General features: G+C 40.5%; 1 protein-coding gene across 1 annotated transcript in view; it reads left to right on the top strand.

The window, feature by feature from the left end:
- Positions 1-7,555: 7,555 nt before the first annotated feature.
- Positions 7,556-16,833, top strand: part of gpc5a (glypican 5a) — a gene marked incomplete at its 5' end in the record, with an annotated part of 130,122 nt that continues 120,844 nt past the window's right edge. The window contains 4 exon segments of the mRNA XM_036136137.1: positions 7,556-8,016; positions 8,132-8,365; positions 9,190-9,323; positions 9,442-9,567. Coding sequence (XP_035992030.1) covers positions 7,556-8,016; positions 8,132-8,365; positions 9,190-9,323; positions 9,442-9,567 — 955 coding nt within the window.

Genomic DNA, 16,833 nt, shown 5'->3' on the forward strand with positions numbered 1-16,833 from the left:
CCTTTTTTAAGGGAAAACATTTAGCTAGACGGGATATTCTCACAGTGCTTACATACTTATCTGGTCTGTCAGTCTGTCACCATTTCTCTCTCTACTAGGTACCCAGAAATGCGGCCACACAAACAATGAAAAAATGCTGGAAGCTTCTTCATAACATAAGTGTTTCCAGCCAAAGAGCTACTTCCTTTCTTTGTTCAAAATCAGTGCATCCAACTTAGATACAAACTTTGAGCATTTTCATGTTCAAGGGGTGTAAATAGTGCTTCAGCTTGCTTCATGCTACAGTAAATGTATAAAGTTCCACAAAACAGACTTTATTTTGATGAGAAATATTGTTTTCATATTGCAAGATCTCCCTGTCACTGATTTATATTTTCCTACCACACCTTTTTTTTTTCTCTCCTCTCAACTTTCTATGAATATCCTTAGATAAATCTCTCTGTGAACAACCAGCTTCTTTAGCGATGACCTTCTGTGGCTTAATGTCCCTGTGGAGGACGTCAGTAACGCTCTCCTGGACAGCGGTCAGGTCAGCAGTCGTCCTCCTGATTGTGTCGCCTCCTGACCCAGAATCAGGGACCATTTAGGCAAAGCAAGCAGGCTCAGCAAACATTTCCAGGTGTTTTGGCTGATTAGGGTGGGACACCCTGAGTTTCCAATATTGAACGTTTTCCACAGTGTTCTAAATTTTGGAGAATTTTGGTGTTTTCATTATCTGTAAGTCATAATTATCGCTATTACAAGAAATAAAGGCTTGAAATATTTCACTTTATGTGTTATGGATTTATGTAACAGGCTCTATGAGTTTCTCTTTATTAAACGAGTGACAAAAAAGATTGAACTTTTTCACTATATTCGAATTGTTTGAGCTTTTCCCGTCGGCTATAATATTAATTTGAACTCAAAACGAAAAAGATAGCTGAAGATTCCTTGAAGCTGAAATATTCTGTATCATCTTAAATTGTATTTTGTCACGGTGACGATAATTGGCCATTTATATAATTAGCATGTAACACATGTAGAGAGAACACTTTTGTAAACAGCTGGAAAACGAGTCGTTACATTTTTCTTGCTACTGACTACAAGGAAGAAATACACGCTGTCTAGTTTCTCTACACTTCCTTTCCTAATTGATATATTTCAGCTACAAATACATCTGCTTAAACACCAGACCTCTTCACGCATTAACAGAGGGAGGGATTCCTTATTTTGATTCTCTGACGCGTCACAAAGATAGTTTCCTGTTTCCTGGACTGACTGTGCAGCCTTGGATGTCAACGACTTCCATTGTGACTCTGTTTTTTTCATTTTTTTTTTTTCTTGCTTTGGGATGAGCTGAACCCAGAGCGCCACTGACTCATCCTCTCTAGATGGAGAATGGCCTTTTCCGCAGCCTATCAGATGTCACTGGGCTCCTCTGTTGTGGTCACAGCCATTCACGGAGGATGAATCACATTAATAAAAGCCATCTTTGCGTTGCTCGGCAGCTCGGGCCGAGGTCAGCTGGTGGCATTTGAGAGCCTGGAACCTGAAAGCAAAGCAAAGTTTCAAACAAAGCCGCTCACGCTGACGTGTTGGGCTCACGCGTTACAGTCCACGTTTAGGGATGATGTGTCTCAGTTAAGTGCATTCACCGTGTCAGCCACGCCGTTGCTTATTCAGAGCGAGAGGGCATGAGCCTTTTGGTCCTTTGTCTACGTCGAAAGGGTCTTGAACTACAAAGGCTTGTAGTTGTTCTCTACCCGCTGACTGATCCTCTTCCTGTGTGACACGCTTATGAATTGAAGTATAGTGTATGTATAAGCAGTGCAAGCGCAAATGCCTGTTAAGCCAGTTGCAGCAGCACCTTTTGAAGGATTTACAACTACAGCAAATCCAGCGGGATTTAAAAAGAGCACTTTAAATGTAAATATGATTCTCACTAGCCAGGGTGGAAAGGTGTGCCTAATTATCCTAAAACAAACATACGTGTCTGAATGGACTGTGGCCGAAGCTACGTTTTAGTTTAGGGAGAAACATACAGAGAGAGAAAGAGAGAGAGAGGAGGAGAGTGTCTATTCAATCAGTAAAACCTTCCTGAGGATTTCGGCTGCTAAATGGGACACTGCAGGGACACCTTCCTGCTCAGATCCAATCTGTGTAGAAAAAAGGGTGAACGATGTCGCCCTCTTGTGGCAGAAGCGACTTCCAGCACCAGTACTTTATCATAAGGAAACATTGTTCCAGAAATGCACGGCATGTCTCATGAGCTCATTCTGTCATTCTGGGTGAGCGTTTCTCCCCAACCTCATCAGATACAGGTCAATACGAGTCGTATGTTAGCTTCTAACAACTGGAGACCCGGATTTCAGCTGTGATCTGTCACGCGTTGTTCTTCTTGACGGTTTAATAAATCATCCAGTATGAAATAAAACTGCTGAAAAGCGCAGTTGTGGAATAAAAGACAGAAGATTGCTTCACATAAAAAGCCCGTTGAACACAAAGACAAGTTCATCTGTAAAGAAATTCAACTAAAGGCGCTTTGTGACCAGAGCTTGTTGCCGTCTAGTTGCTCAACTTTAGGAATTTATTTGGGATGGCAGCAAAAGGGTGAGGCAGCTATGCGGTGTGATTAAAAACGTCAGTATCTTCAGGGAGAAAGATGCTTCTGTTAATCCAGGTTAAAAAATAGAGAGTAAATAAAGATAATAAGATAATAAGATAAGACAACTCCTCACATTTTATTACCAAAAACACACAATTATCCTGTGTGATCTGAATTTAAAGATAACGGTTCAATGCTATATTTCTGGATTTGTATTTCCGACTTGAGTTGTTGATTTTTATACTTTTCCATGGCTTTTTATGTCTTTTGTTTACTTTTCTGTTTATTGCATATATCAAATACATCTTTAAGTTGTTTTTTCTTGTTGTTTTCTGTTTCATTTTTGTTTTTATATTATTTTGAAGTTCGTTGAGTCCTAAGTTTCTGTCAATCTTTTTGGTTCCCTTTTTAGTTTAAAAAATAACAAGATAAAGGAAGGATTTTTATTTTGGTTTGTATACCTGTATATTTCAGCCCATTGTTCGGAGACTTATCTATTTTAAATGTACAAATTACTGGAAAATTACCATTTATTTCACTGTCAAGTAATACTAGTGAGAGTGGAGGCATGAAAAATGATCGCTGATATTTCTCCCGTGTGCCTCGGTGTGAATAAAAATGTATATTTGCTCTAAAGTTATTAACTAAAGTTGATCATTTGATTATCTCTGTAAACCCCTGAATTTGCCTGAGGTTCAGCTCTAACACTAAGCCACTGAACATGGGCATTGGGTAAATAAAATAACTTATACTCAGTGATATTTAATGAAGCACTTTTTCATTTAGATAAAAATCTTAATTTAAAGAACATTATATCTTTAATACCCTAAAGTTGTCTAACAATCAGGATGTGCAAACCTTTAAAGGTCTGAAAAACGTCATGGGAATGAAAGGGGCTGCTAAAAAGAGAAAACTCCCCGCCTGTTTCGTAAAAGTTTAACTAACCTCAGAGGAGTTTCAGCCTCCTCTTACTGTTCTTCCACATACCAGAAACCGTCTTATCGGCTCGGTCACTGACACCAAACACATTCACAAGCTCAAATGCCTGATCGTGCCTTTCTAACCATCCTCCTTCTAATGAACAAAGCATGTAATCCTTTTTCTATGTCCTTATAATAAATTAAAAACACTGAAGAAACAAGGCTCATCTTTTTAGATAAGCAGGTCTCTAAGTTCAGCAGTTTCTGTAGTGTTTCCACAGAATATGAAGCTTTTTCCTGGGATTGCGATGAGCCACACAGACACTCTTAGGGCAGCACAGACCAAAACTGATACACAGAGGAAGTGGCGACCCGTATGCTCTGGAATAACCCCCCCCACTTTATATTCGTACCGCTGAGTCTTCTGAATCATGTTTTTCATCTTTTGGCTTTTAATTTGAGTTAAATATGAGCCATACTAAGTTCTCTGATGTTGTGGGTGTCCTCTTCACTGCAAAAAAGGAACTAAAATTAAGTAAAATTTTCTTGAAATTTGTGTATTTGTCCTTGATTTGAGCAGATAAATAAGATTATATGACACCAGAATGAGTATTTTGACCCCTAAAATAAGATAATTTGATATACTGCACTTAAATAAGATGGAGATAAGTTGGTTCTTATTTGAAGTGCAAAAATCTTATTTCATTGGCAAATAGTCTTATTTACCCACTCAAATCAAGGATAAATACAAAAATTTCAAGAAACTTTTACTTACTTTTAGTTCCCTTTTTGCATTGCTGTCATACAGTTAATTTTTATCCAATATTGTTGTATTTATTTGTTGTTTGTTTTACACTTTTATCCTATTTAATTGTACTTATTTGATTAATTTGTGCTCCTTCCGCCATGTTTTAATCATCTTGTAAAAAAGGTCCGATTTTTTAAATAAGTTTTTTAACATGCTAGAGAAATAAATCAAAATTGATTCAAACTACTGTTTTTTTATTGGCCAATTAGGAGTGATAGCTGCAGTACAATCTGTGCAGTTTGACCTGAAAGAATAGTAGTTTATGCTATTTTCAAGCATGTTAATTGCAAGGAAAGAAAAACAAGTCCCTGTGCACTGGATGTTTTTTGATTATAGTGGAAGTTTTGTCGCATTTCTGCCGTTTGTGTGCACCAAATCAGCACGTGTTTTCTTTGAAAATGGCACAGTCTAAAAACGGGTTCCACAGTTTGAAACCAACATTTACAAAATAAATGATTTAGATATGTCTAAACCATAAAGATAGCACATCACTACATACATTAGCACTTTTTAAATCTTTAACTCTATTAGCATTTGATATGTTCGGTTATCAGGATTTTTTTTTTCCTTTTTAAAGATAATTGGTTTTTGTTTTTATTTTGATTTCTATTCATTAATTAAGTAACAATATGATGTGTTTATTGCTTTTGTTTAATGCTTGTATTATTATATTATCAGGGAACCTGCTGAAGGAGATTGGCAAGAACCAATTGCTAGATTTCTGTTCTTAGAAGGAAAGAAAGGACATGTATTTGACAGACTAGATCCATTACGTTTAGAAGATATTGTTTTAAGCCCCTTCTCCTGAAACATGTGACACTCACAATGATATAACTGAGGTCCGCGATGATCTCAACATCTCTATGAGCCCGTATTATGTCTCTCTGTCATGAGGGAGGCTGCATTCTGTTTCATCAGCTCACACATGAACAGATTTTCTTGCTTTTCTCTCTCTTTGCTTTTACAGATTCCATCCTCTGATATTTGCTTCGCTCTGTGACCACAGAGCTTGTTGTGTGGGAGGTACTGATTTCTTTCTTCTCTCTTTTCTTTTTTTTTTTTTTTTGTTTGGAGACAAAAACGCTTCTTTCAGTCTCAGATCTTGTTAGACATAACACGTTCAGGCGAGATCACAGAGGGGCTGTGAAAAGACTCGGTTCCTGGTACTTGCAGGTTTAATGCCACCACCTGAGATGTTGCCCCTGCAGGCATGCCAGCTCCGTCTCTACTTCTCCGCGCGGTGGTCCAAACTGGGCGGGGGGGCTTTACAGTCAGTCTTTCCACATGGGTGGATGTTATGCAGCACTAGCTCGTCTAGGCCCTCATCACATTGCCCCCCCCCCCCCCCCCCCCCCCCAGCTCTCCGCTCCTGGCCTGCCCCGAGCGCTCTCGCTTTACTATTACCTCACAACTCATGACAGGCACATGACCCGAGAAACAACCATAGATCAGGCGTTAGCTGAGATAAACACCACTATGGAGTGGCAAAAAATGATAAAAGCGAGCTTCTTGTTGCTGTGAAACGTTTCTTTTTGTGCTAACATTATTTTCCGTAATGTGTGAAAATTGGTTCATGAGAGCCAGCAAAGCTGGGTTTCTCATGCCATGTCGATGAAAATAGTGCACCGATGTGTTGTCTGTGGCAGAGTTGCTGTGTTTGCAAAATGCAAACACTTGACTGTTATATTTTGGGGTGTCCTCTCCCCCCCATTACCACATGGCACCCCTAAATATTGCACAAATTTAAGTCAAACCACGCACTTTTTTTGGCCTCCAAAGGTTTCTCGAATCAGAAACGCTTGATATTCTTGTGGGAATCTGGCAATAGTTATCCAGGTTTTTAACATTTACACAGCGTAAACATCCCGTTTAGAGAGTCTGCTTTTATATGAAAAAGGAGGATAAAGCAAGCTTTTTGTTTATCTTTAACACACATGCTGCAAAACCAGATGCTGAGGTGGTTACTCTGTCAGATCTTACATTTGTTTCCATCTTTGACCTAAAATAAACCGGTTAGCTCCTTTCTAATGACTCCAGCTTATTTGAAGTACTACTGACTACTAACTATCTTGCCAAATCCTATGCAAACTTAGACAAGAGTGGAACATTTTTGTATTCTGCTCTTCCTATTGCTGTGTCAACATTCGGCACGGGCTGGTCTGGGGTTTTCAAGGTTTGACTTCAAGTAAAAATACCGCTGTTTCACAACTTTGTGATATTTGCACTAAAATTTAAATAAAATTCGGGCATTTGAGCTAATTGCTTTAATTTTAAAAAGAAAAATCAACAATTCTTTTTCCGAAAACAATCTGCCATGCATATCATTAGTTCTAATAGTGTTGTTTTATATAGTGTTGTTTACTTTTAACACATAAAACTTTAAAATAAACACCTGCTAAATTTAATAGCAGACATGCTGTTTATTATGCAGAATTCATCGGACTATCTTCTCTGGTAGAACTGTGGTAGTTTAAAAACAGCCTCACCTTATATAGAGTGATGGCTGAAACTCTTTTAGTTTCCAAACTATGACTATCCATGTTTTTTGGGACCAGAAATATTTCCAAAAATCTGAATTTTTCCTGTATGTTCAGTGAAGGAAAAGAGCAGCAGCCTCCTCTCAGACAGCGGTCAGGCAAAGCAGGTGGGGAGGGGGGGGGGGGCAGTGCTGTGTTACTCTGGTCACTCCAGAACTTTCTGTGGCAGCTCATTGTAATGACTTTTAACAGTAAGAACAGTAAAAGATCAAACTTTCATCTGTAACTTTTTAAAACCGTGTCACACTTTGATTCTGGCGGCTGGCCCACACCTACCCTTCATTGTCTCTCTGTTTTCAGCTCTTTACATCTTCCTCAGCTTGATAGCTGCTATAGAAGTGGCACATTTACACCACCTATTCTGAAACTTGTCACATTTTACCACAGCTGTCCCTTTTCTGAAGTTTTGTACCCTGCACTTTTGCTGTTTTATTCTTTGTCAGTCAAATTTGGGATTATGGATGGAGAGCAAATCGCTTCACTGCACAATAACTCAAGGAGCTGCAGCCCCTGCTGGGAATCACCGAGTCTCTTCTCTTTTGAACCTTTGTGCTTATCTTTTTTTTCTTCCCCTCTCTCTAAAAACCCCAACAAGCAGCGAAGCCTGCGTGATGCTGAGGATGATATGTTAAAATTAGCTGCGGCATCTCCTCAACGCGCTTATCTCTGGGTTTTTGATTTGTCTCCGCTGTTTTGTATTCCGCAGAGACCTTTGAGGTTCTGATGAGGCAGGCGGAGAATCACACCAACGTGGTCCTCCAGGTGTCTTATCAGAAAATAGCTGATCCTGCTGCTGGCACGGTGAGGGAGCTCTTCACCGACGTCGGCCTCTTCCTGCTGGGCTCCGAGCTCGACGTCGATGAGTTTGTGCAGCGCTTCTTCGACGCCCTCCTCCCGCTGGTCTACGATCACTACATAAGCCCCGGCGTCGGCGACGCGTCGCCGGGCCACGCCGAGTGTGTGAGGTCACTTAACCGGGTTATCAAACCGTTTGGTGCGGCGCCGGACCTCCTCGCCGATCAGATTGCTGCCTCTGGGGTGTCCGGGAAGCTGCTGCTGCAGGCCCTGCACCTCGGCATCGAGGTCATCAATACCACAGACCATTTACAGCTGAGCCGTGAATGCAGGCGGGCCCTGCTCAAGATGCAGTACTGTCCTCATTGTCAGGTATGGTTTCAGCTCTGTGACGTAAGTGTATTGATCTGGGTTAATGAAGCGTTTTTACCGGCAGCACTAATCTCAGAGCTCTCTCCCCCCCCCCCCCCCCCCCCCCTCACCGCAGGGCATCACCCATTCCAAGCCGTGCATGGGCTACTGCCTCAACGTAATGCGGGGGTGCCTGGCCAGCATGGCGGAGATCGACGCCCACTGGAGGGAGTTTGTTCGCTCGCTGGAGGGCCTGTCAGCGAGGATGCATGGAGCTCAGGATTTGGAGCAAGTGCTTCTGGGAGCTCACACGATGCTTCACGATGCTATCGGGCACGCTCAGAAAAATGGACCTCGCCTCACAGCGCAGGTTTAGATCACGAGCAGAGATATGATATTGATTTTGATGCTAGATTTGAATGTACCTCGGGGCCTCTGTATAGGACACTGTCACCCGCAAGGTCTGATTGGATAAGCAAAAAGGAAAGTGATGCACAAAGGCCTGGAGGATGCCGCTATTAGAGCTGCTTGCTCTGTGTCAGAGAGGTATGCAGCGTTTAGGCTGGAGATAAATTCTGTAAAACTGCACATATCTATACAAACAAACAGGTTAGAGAAGAAAAGGGTAAACTACCCTAAAATATCTCCATGTGTGCAGCTGCAAGGCACTTAAAGTATATAAACCTACAGATAGAGGAGGACCTGGTCTATTTACAGGGAGCAACAACTAAGCTGCCACCCATTTATCATCTTTTATAGGTGGTCTTTATCCATCATCATCATCATCATCATCCAGAAGAGGTAGACAGGAAAGGCCCATTTTCAAATGGTTTCTTTTTCTTTTCCAAGCTCTATATCCTTTTAGTTGTAAAGTGAATTCCACAGATGTTTGTTCCTGAGCAACGCGGGGTTGCTATGCTCTAATTGAGATGCAACAGCTCCATCTAGTGGATCAGACGAGTAGCTGCTCTTTTGACGGGCAGAACATGATAGGGATTGACAGAAACTGGAGAAGACGGCCCCGGCTTGCACTAATGGTCCCAACACAAACATTTATCACTCAGCCGTCTAAAACAGACATTATATGTGAGGCCGCAGCGATGTTTAACGAGATTATCAACGTCTTAGACTGCACATTCCTCCCTCAGTGTTTTGAAATTCAATTTGTGTCTGTTTTTTTTTACGGGGCACTAGGTTCACAAACTGTGCAGCCCACCAATCAGGAAGCCCGCTCAGTCGGTCAGCATCCAGGACGCGAACAGCAGAGTCTCCATCCCACTGAAAGCTCTGAACAGGCGATCGGAAGATTCGCTGTCTGTCATGAGGAAGTAGGTGGAAGTCAGACGCACTGGCACGCAGTAAAGCCCGCAGGCATTTTCAGCTTCTACCTTTGCTTTGAAGAAGTAAATAATATGCTCGCTTACGTGTGGCTCCCTCTTTCTTTAGGGACTTTCTGAAGACTCTGCGTGCCTTCAGCACATTCTACGGCGGCCTGGCGGATCAGATGTGTTTGCAGGAGCTGTCGTCTGGTGACGGGGTGCCCTGCTGGAACGGGACCAACATTGTGAAGAGGTTTGTGTCAAAAGATAAAGAACACAGACGCACAAATCACGCAGTCAACACAACATAGGATGCTTTTGTTGCGGAAAGATTTGCTCAGTTTAAAACAAAACCAGAAACCATCTGGAAATTATAAAAGAAATATTAATATCAGTAAAAAAAAATCCTAAAATGAAAATTTGTGACAATGTTCAGTGGATAAAATAACTAAAATTGCAAAGTAAGAACCTTTTCCCATTGAATGAGTTGCTTCTTGTTGTGTACCGACTTTCACAGCAAAAGTTTGTGGCGTTGTTTGGTCAACCCAAACCCTCTTCTAAGAGAGAGGAAGGGGAAGGCGTACGCCGAACACTTTCTAGAGCTTATTATAGTTTGAGATTAATTGAACCAAGTTTTCTGCAATACAACACCTTCTACACTTATCGACAGCCCTGGTAATGATGTGTGAAAAAAATCCTTTATCTCAAAGTTAAATTTGGAATCCAAGACTTCATGTTTCACCAGGGTAAAAATATGACATGACACGGCGGGCCGTTTCTCTTAGCCACGCTTTGAAATGAGAAAAAAAAAGGGAATGGGCGCTTAAAACAGATTTGTGTCGATCTTTGTAATTCTCCAAAGGTCAACGAGTGAAAAGCTACTCACCTAAACTCTCCAGTAGACCAGTGATAAAAAGTTTAAACGGCTGTAAATGTAACAAACAGGGCTGGATAAAGATGAGACTATCCACATGATAATTAGTTGTTATGTGAGGCATGCCAGTGTTTGTTATTTCAATCCTACAAACGTAATAGTCTGGGCTTTGCTAAATGTTACAGACCACAGGGTTTTTCTGTGAAACAAAGGAGGAATGCGTAGAACATCCGTAGAAAAGTAAGGTGGAGGAGCTCTGGGTCTGTTCCTCTTCCACATGCCAGGGGAAAGTGATTGGATGGCATGGCGTCCTTAACTTTATGAAATACCGGAAAATGTTAACAAAAATCTTGGTGATCTACATTAATATTGGGTGCCAATAGTTTTACGTCAAATGTTCTTTTCTCCCTTTTTAACTTCGGTTGGACATGAAGGGTTTGAACGTCGATGAAACACTTTTAGAGTTAAAGTACACGATCGGTTCATACGTCGTAAATGTCATCACGATGGTTAAAAATAAAGATTTGCCATACATACAGGTTACATATATTGTCGATCGTCTGTTCATAAAGTGGATTATCCTCAATCGAAAACTACCGCTCTTTAAAAACGCACATTTTCTAACTCTCAATTCTACCCACTCACAATGATAGCCACACCCATGCAGGCTTCATACTTTTATTTAGCTGTACAAAAAGACACGATAGCTGATTCAGGACTCAGCCATTAGCTCTTGGTGTCTAAAGACATGCGTCTGGGAAATGAATGGAGCAGACACACGCGGGCCTCTTTCATGGCATCAGTCAGTGGCCTTGTCTTCATTACATCACAGCTCTCGATCTTACTCCTGCTGTCATCAATCAAGGACCCCTACACATATCTCTGGTCGGGAGGATGTTCTTTTTTAACAGTCAGCTGCTCTTAAAAGAGCAGAAACAGCAGGTGGGCTGGTTCGTTTTTTTTTTTGTCAGTTCAGGTTTAAACAGTTTATTGTAGAAGATGACAACTGTACGAACTGCGGGAAGGAAGCTGGGAAAGGACCGGAAAGGTCTTTCACACCATTCTTAGCTAGACTTCTTAGTATTTGGATGGTGCTGCTGTTTAAACATCAAGATAGATGTTAAAAGTTCACTTCCGCTCTACAATTATTAATTTAAACTTTTCGTGTTTTTGCTGTTCCCCAGGATAGGGCCGTGACTTTTTATACCAAAGGAGAGAGTTTCTCGTAGAATAGAGATGTTTATTATGTGCTGGAATAGGAGGCAGGCCAGCAGGCTGCGGGCTCTCCACCACTTGCAGCAGCCTCTGGGAAATATTTATGGTCTCTGGGCATCCTTTAGCTGTTTAAGCTTCCCTTCTCTATTGACCATTAACAGTTATGCTCATTGGAAGGGATTCTTCCACCTCGGGTCCATTTGGCTTAATTTCGGTTCAGCCATTACTGAAAAAGTCGAAATTAAGAGACATTAAGAAACGAGCCTCTGAGGGGAGTATCGAGCCAAGAATCTCTGCAGCTTGTGGAGATCTGCAATCCGTTGCTGCTTTCTATTACCCCAGAACCATAGATGAGTGGCCGGGAGTCAAAACAGGCTGGGAGAAAAGCAATAAATAACCTCCTGCCTACAGGTCATAGCCCAACACCCACTGCGACGGGGGGAATAAAACTCGCTGTTGGATGGTGGCTGATTTACAGAAGCTTATCGAGGCCTCAGAGACCCGGAACGATTGGTTCAGTGGATGTGTGCTTGTGCAAGTGTGTGAGTGTGGAAAAACTGGGCTTTTAAGTGTATGTGTATGCCCTTTTATAATATTTTTTTTGTGTGTACTGACGCAAATTGTTTTATGGCCTTAAAGAAGCAAAAAGTTGAATCAGAGTGAGCACAAAAACAGTAAAAAAAAAAAAAAGACTCATGGTCTTCAGATTTAATGGAGACTTAATGCATGTCCTCATCTGAGTCTTTGGTAAACAAAAAGATAAAGAACAATCGGATAAGATCAAAGAGGAATAGCACAAGCAGCTTTCATCCTGCTGTCTCTGAGAACGGGGATGATCGGGTTTCACTGTGGTATGAGAATTTGTCAACACATTCTTCCTCTGCTTCTTGGTTTGTTTCACATTTACTCCCTCGTATTAGCAGAAAAGCAGATTAGACACACAATTTGGTAATTAGTGTTGTAGATTTGGTAATTTGATAATCAAACTGCTTGATCTTCGGCATGCAATGCTGGAAAAACAGTGGCCGAGTGACTTAACCGCTGTCAAGGGAAAGCATGTTGACGTGGTACTGGACATATTTTTATCATGAATAAGTACGTAATTTTGCTTCACATCAGGTGTCCCTCACAGAATAAATCACTCTGATAACTTATGTGCTACTGCTGTGGTGAAACCAAGTCAAGGCTTGATTCAGCCAGGATATCTGGAAAATATCAGCTTAATCCGCTATCTTGGTTTTGTGAAACATGAAACATAATCATGTTTTTAATTTACTCATTAAATTAGTTAAAACATGCATTTTTTAAAAGTTGAGTTTTTAAAAAAAATCCAACCATAAAAAATGCCCAAGTTATCAATAGGGTTAAAATACGGATTTATTGACGTCTCACTATCAGCTCAGTGCCATCTTTGTCCCCTCCGCTGTTTAGGTGCAGAACAAGTAGTGTACTGTCGTTATCTAAAGCCTTCGCTGCTCAAAACAGCTATGGGCCGTGAAACCAATAAACAGAGGGGTAAAATCACTTTGTACATTCTCTTGTTCCCAGCTAGAAATGGCTATTTCTACGAGTGTATCGTTATCAGTATCATTTGTAGATTGGTATTGCAAAGCAAAAAAAAATGTAAAGGTCTTAGTATTTATGTCATTGGACAGCTTGACATGAAATCAATAGACACGATGAAAATAAATTTCATCTCCCTTTAAATGGCCAAAGTTGGAGACACCGTCCTTGTCTGGGAGGAGAGGTTAATACATTCCCACGTTCTTTCTCCATCTGTCACACGGCAGAAATCGCAGGTTGCTATGAGCTACCTACACACACACACACACACACACACACACACACACACACACACACACACACACACACACACACACACGCACGCACGCACGCACGCACGCACGCACGCACGCACACACACACACACACACACACACACACACACACACACACACACACACACACACACACACACACACACACACACACACACACACACACACACACAATCAAATTAATCTGTGACGCTATTTGATAACCAGCTGACAAACTGCAGATTTTGAGTGAAACTCGAGGAAGGGAACACATCTAAGTGAGTTTTTTTTCCCCACCAGTAGGTGAACATGGCCTTGTGTCGTAGAAGCAATGCTAAAAAGCTTCAACCACGCACGGAGAACCAGAGTGTGATGGTTTATTCATGATTACCTCCTCCGGTGAAGGCTCGCTTCAAGTCCTCCCCACCTGCGGTTTGTCTCACGGCTTCTAGGACACGCCGCGTGTTTGGCAGGGCGCGTGTGTTTCAGCGTGCCTTTTTTTTTTTAATCGAATACAACATTTTTATCATTATCGCTGTAAAAAAAGTCAAGTGAACCCGCGCGCTGTTTAAGTTTAACACGCAGCGATGAGTCCACGAGGTGAATGCCAACAGCGTGCTTCAAAAAAAGATGGCGGAGGACAGGGAGACAGATTTGTCTGTGGCCTTTTGTCTAATAGGCCACCCTTTATGCTGGTGGAGCTGTCTGAGTGCTGACCTTTGACCTTTCCCTTGTCTTCGCTGGCCTGGTTAATCCTGGCGAGGTTAATCACATGGTAATAGGAGCACCGGCGTTGTAGAGCAGGCCTCCTCTCAGTGTGCGGCCATTTAGCGGAGGAATCAATTGATGCTGCAGATGTATGTCTGTGCTGCTGTGCTCATTTGTACTTTGTTCAGTTTGGCCTTTTTTCCTTTCCTGAAACAGTGCTGCTGTTTCATCACTTTTCTGTATTTCTTCGTATTGGATCATTTTCACGTATCCCCCATTTAATATGTAGCTTAAATGATCAGCTCTGGCTTAACTGAAGCAAAAGCTTTGTTGGTAGTTTAAATTTACGGTTTAAATTAGCCTAACGACACGTGGTAAAAGGGATCGAACCAATAACTTTGGTATCGTAAGGTGACTCCTCCTCCCGCTGAGCAACAGTAGCACCATGTATGATAACAAAGATATTGGTAACGCATTTACTTACGTGTCAGCTAATAGTATTGTGGACTCCTAAATGTAAAGAAGATATATTAAAAGATGATGTTCAAAGAAACCTCCATTCTTATTAGAGGATTGGATGGAAAAGAAAAATATAAAAGATTGTCAAAACAAACTGTTGGTAAAAATCTACAAACACAGCAAGGAACTGAGATGTCAATAAAGAAAAAAAAACTTAATTGAATGTGTTGTAAAACTCTTGTGACTTTTATTTAATAACTCTTTTCAAGCAGGCATATTTCAGATATTAAAGAACCAAAGCATGAACTTTGAGGAAAATATATGTTTGGAAATGTCAAAGTTAGGATGAAATGTTAATAAACGGGTTGACATCTGTCATGAGAGCAAACCTGTGAAATAAATGATAAGGAGTCTAAACAGTTTTTATTACAATGTAGATTAAAAAAAACAAACAAGCGGCATAAAAGTATCAAAAAGATGTTGGGTTATTTTGTGAGACAAATGAATGCAGACTTTTAGAATAATAATTGATGTTAGTGTTAGCTCTTCTTGTTTTGTTTTGGTAAAGAAATAGGCGCTGCTATTTATGAAAAAAGTAAGCTTATGATTCAGCCTATCTCAGTCTGGAATACATATACCGGTATTTGCTTTCAAACGCAATCTTTATTTGTTTACATCTGTTATGCAAATGTTAAGACAGACTGAATAAATCAAATCAAAATACATGAGTAAGGATATTACAAATGTGTTTTGCGGTTTTAGTAAACATTTTCAAGCCTCTTTTCTTCTAGAAAATCTTGATTTATTTAATTACACTTTGATTTAAAATTATTTAATTTTTTATTTCCTCTTTATTTAACGAGGAAAAGTCTCATCAAGATTAAAAATCTCTTTTACAACTTTGTGCCGGCTAAGACAAGCAGCAGTGGGGTTACAACATTCAGCCAACTTACAAAAACACCCAATTACCACCCTGAAAAAGATTTACAAATAACAATTATCAGAAGCAACACATTTTACAATATGAATAAAAAATAATCGGGTAAAACAGCTACATGCTGATGTTACAGCCTCCTTGCCACTTAAAAGTCTCTTAAAATATACTAAAGAGACCAACTGCCTCAGTTTTAAATACAGTAAACGATAAATCAGGACTTGTTTTAGGCATAATTGCTTTGTGATTGATCAGTAATGAGTTGACGATGCATTGACCAGTATGAGATGCTCATGGTATGATGAGCTTGAGTATAAAACCACTGCTTTAGGACATCATCCTATTTAAACACATTTAAAAACAAAATCATTAGACATGCTCTTTAACTGATGTTACTTAAAACAGAAATGCCATAATTATCCCTTCTGCTGCAAAAATAATAGAAGATATGGATAGTTACAGTTGTAATAATTATACCTATTTTTTTTTTATACCTAGAATGTAGAATAAACACACAAAACCCAGTGTTAAGGATGAGTCCTAAGTCAAATTTCCTCCTTTTTGGGTCATATTATTGTCAAAACCCAACATGGCGACAACAAATAACTTTTATGAATCTGAAACAGCAGCGATTCATGTTACAGAAGTTGTTTCCTCAGTCAGAGGCTTCTCCAGATCTGCTGTAACACGGACCACTTCAGGAGATACTTGCTGCCAACAGGCATCGCCATCTAAAACGACTCTTTGAAGAAACGTGGATAATTAAAAAAATGTATTTCCCTTTGGGGCCAATTCTTTTAAACTGAATTGAACTGAATTTCTCTTCCGTATCATTGAACTTTTCTTCAGGGAACATTTTGTTCCAAGGGTCATGTTTGACATGGTCAAAGCTCTGTAAGAGCCTCACATCAAATTGAAACGTGGGCAAAATGCACCGCCTGCCTCTGTCAACAACAAAAATACGTGGAGAGAAAAGGCTGGCTGATGGGGTTTGCTGTGCGACACCAGTCAGCTCACCTTTTGGCCTTATTAATATCATTTTGGGGGGCAGCTTTCTTGAAACACACATTTGTAGCGGCCTTGCTTATTGGTAGTTACATGACTTGATGAGAGAGACCAACTTTTTTCGCGGTAAAAGCCGGATAGATCAATAATATCCACAGTTGGCTTTTGAGCATTCACGCTTAGTGTTGCTCTGCCAACATAAACATCAAGATTACTCTTAATACCTGAGGAGTGTTTTAGTGCTAAATGCTGGGAACAGATAAAATCCTTTAAGGCCAGCCATGATTTTAAAGCAATTTATTTTAAGATATTTGCTTTCATTCTGGGGACTTGGCAGATCAGGTGGTCTTAGTCTAAAGCGTATAGTTTGGTTCTCTGTGAGCTGTAGAGCTGAAAACCAGAGACATGACATTTAGTTGCAAAATTTATGTACATATGTTTAGAAAGTTTCTAGATACCCAGTTTTTAAGTTGCTCTTAACCCTTTAGCAGGATGCTTTAAAGTTCC

This window comes from Fundulus heteroclitus, chromosome 4 (genome assembly GCF_011125445.2).
Source record: "Fundulus heteroclitus isolate FHET01 chromosome 4, MU-UCD_Fhet_4.1, whole genome shotgun sequence".
NCBI classification, from domain to species: domain Eukaryota; kingdom Metazoa; phylum Chordata; class Actinopteri; order Cyprinodontiformes; family Fundulidae; genus Fundulus; species Fundulus heteroclitus.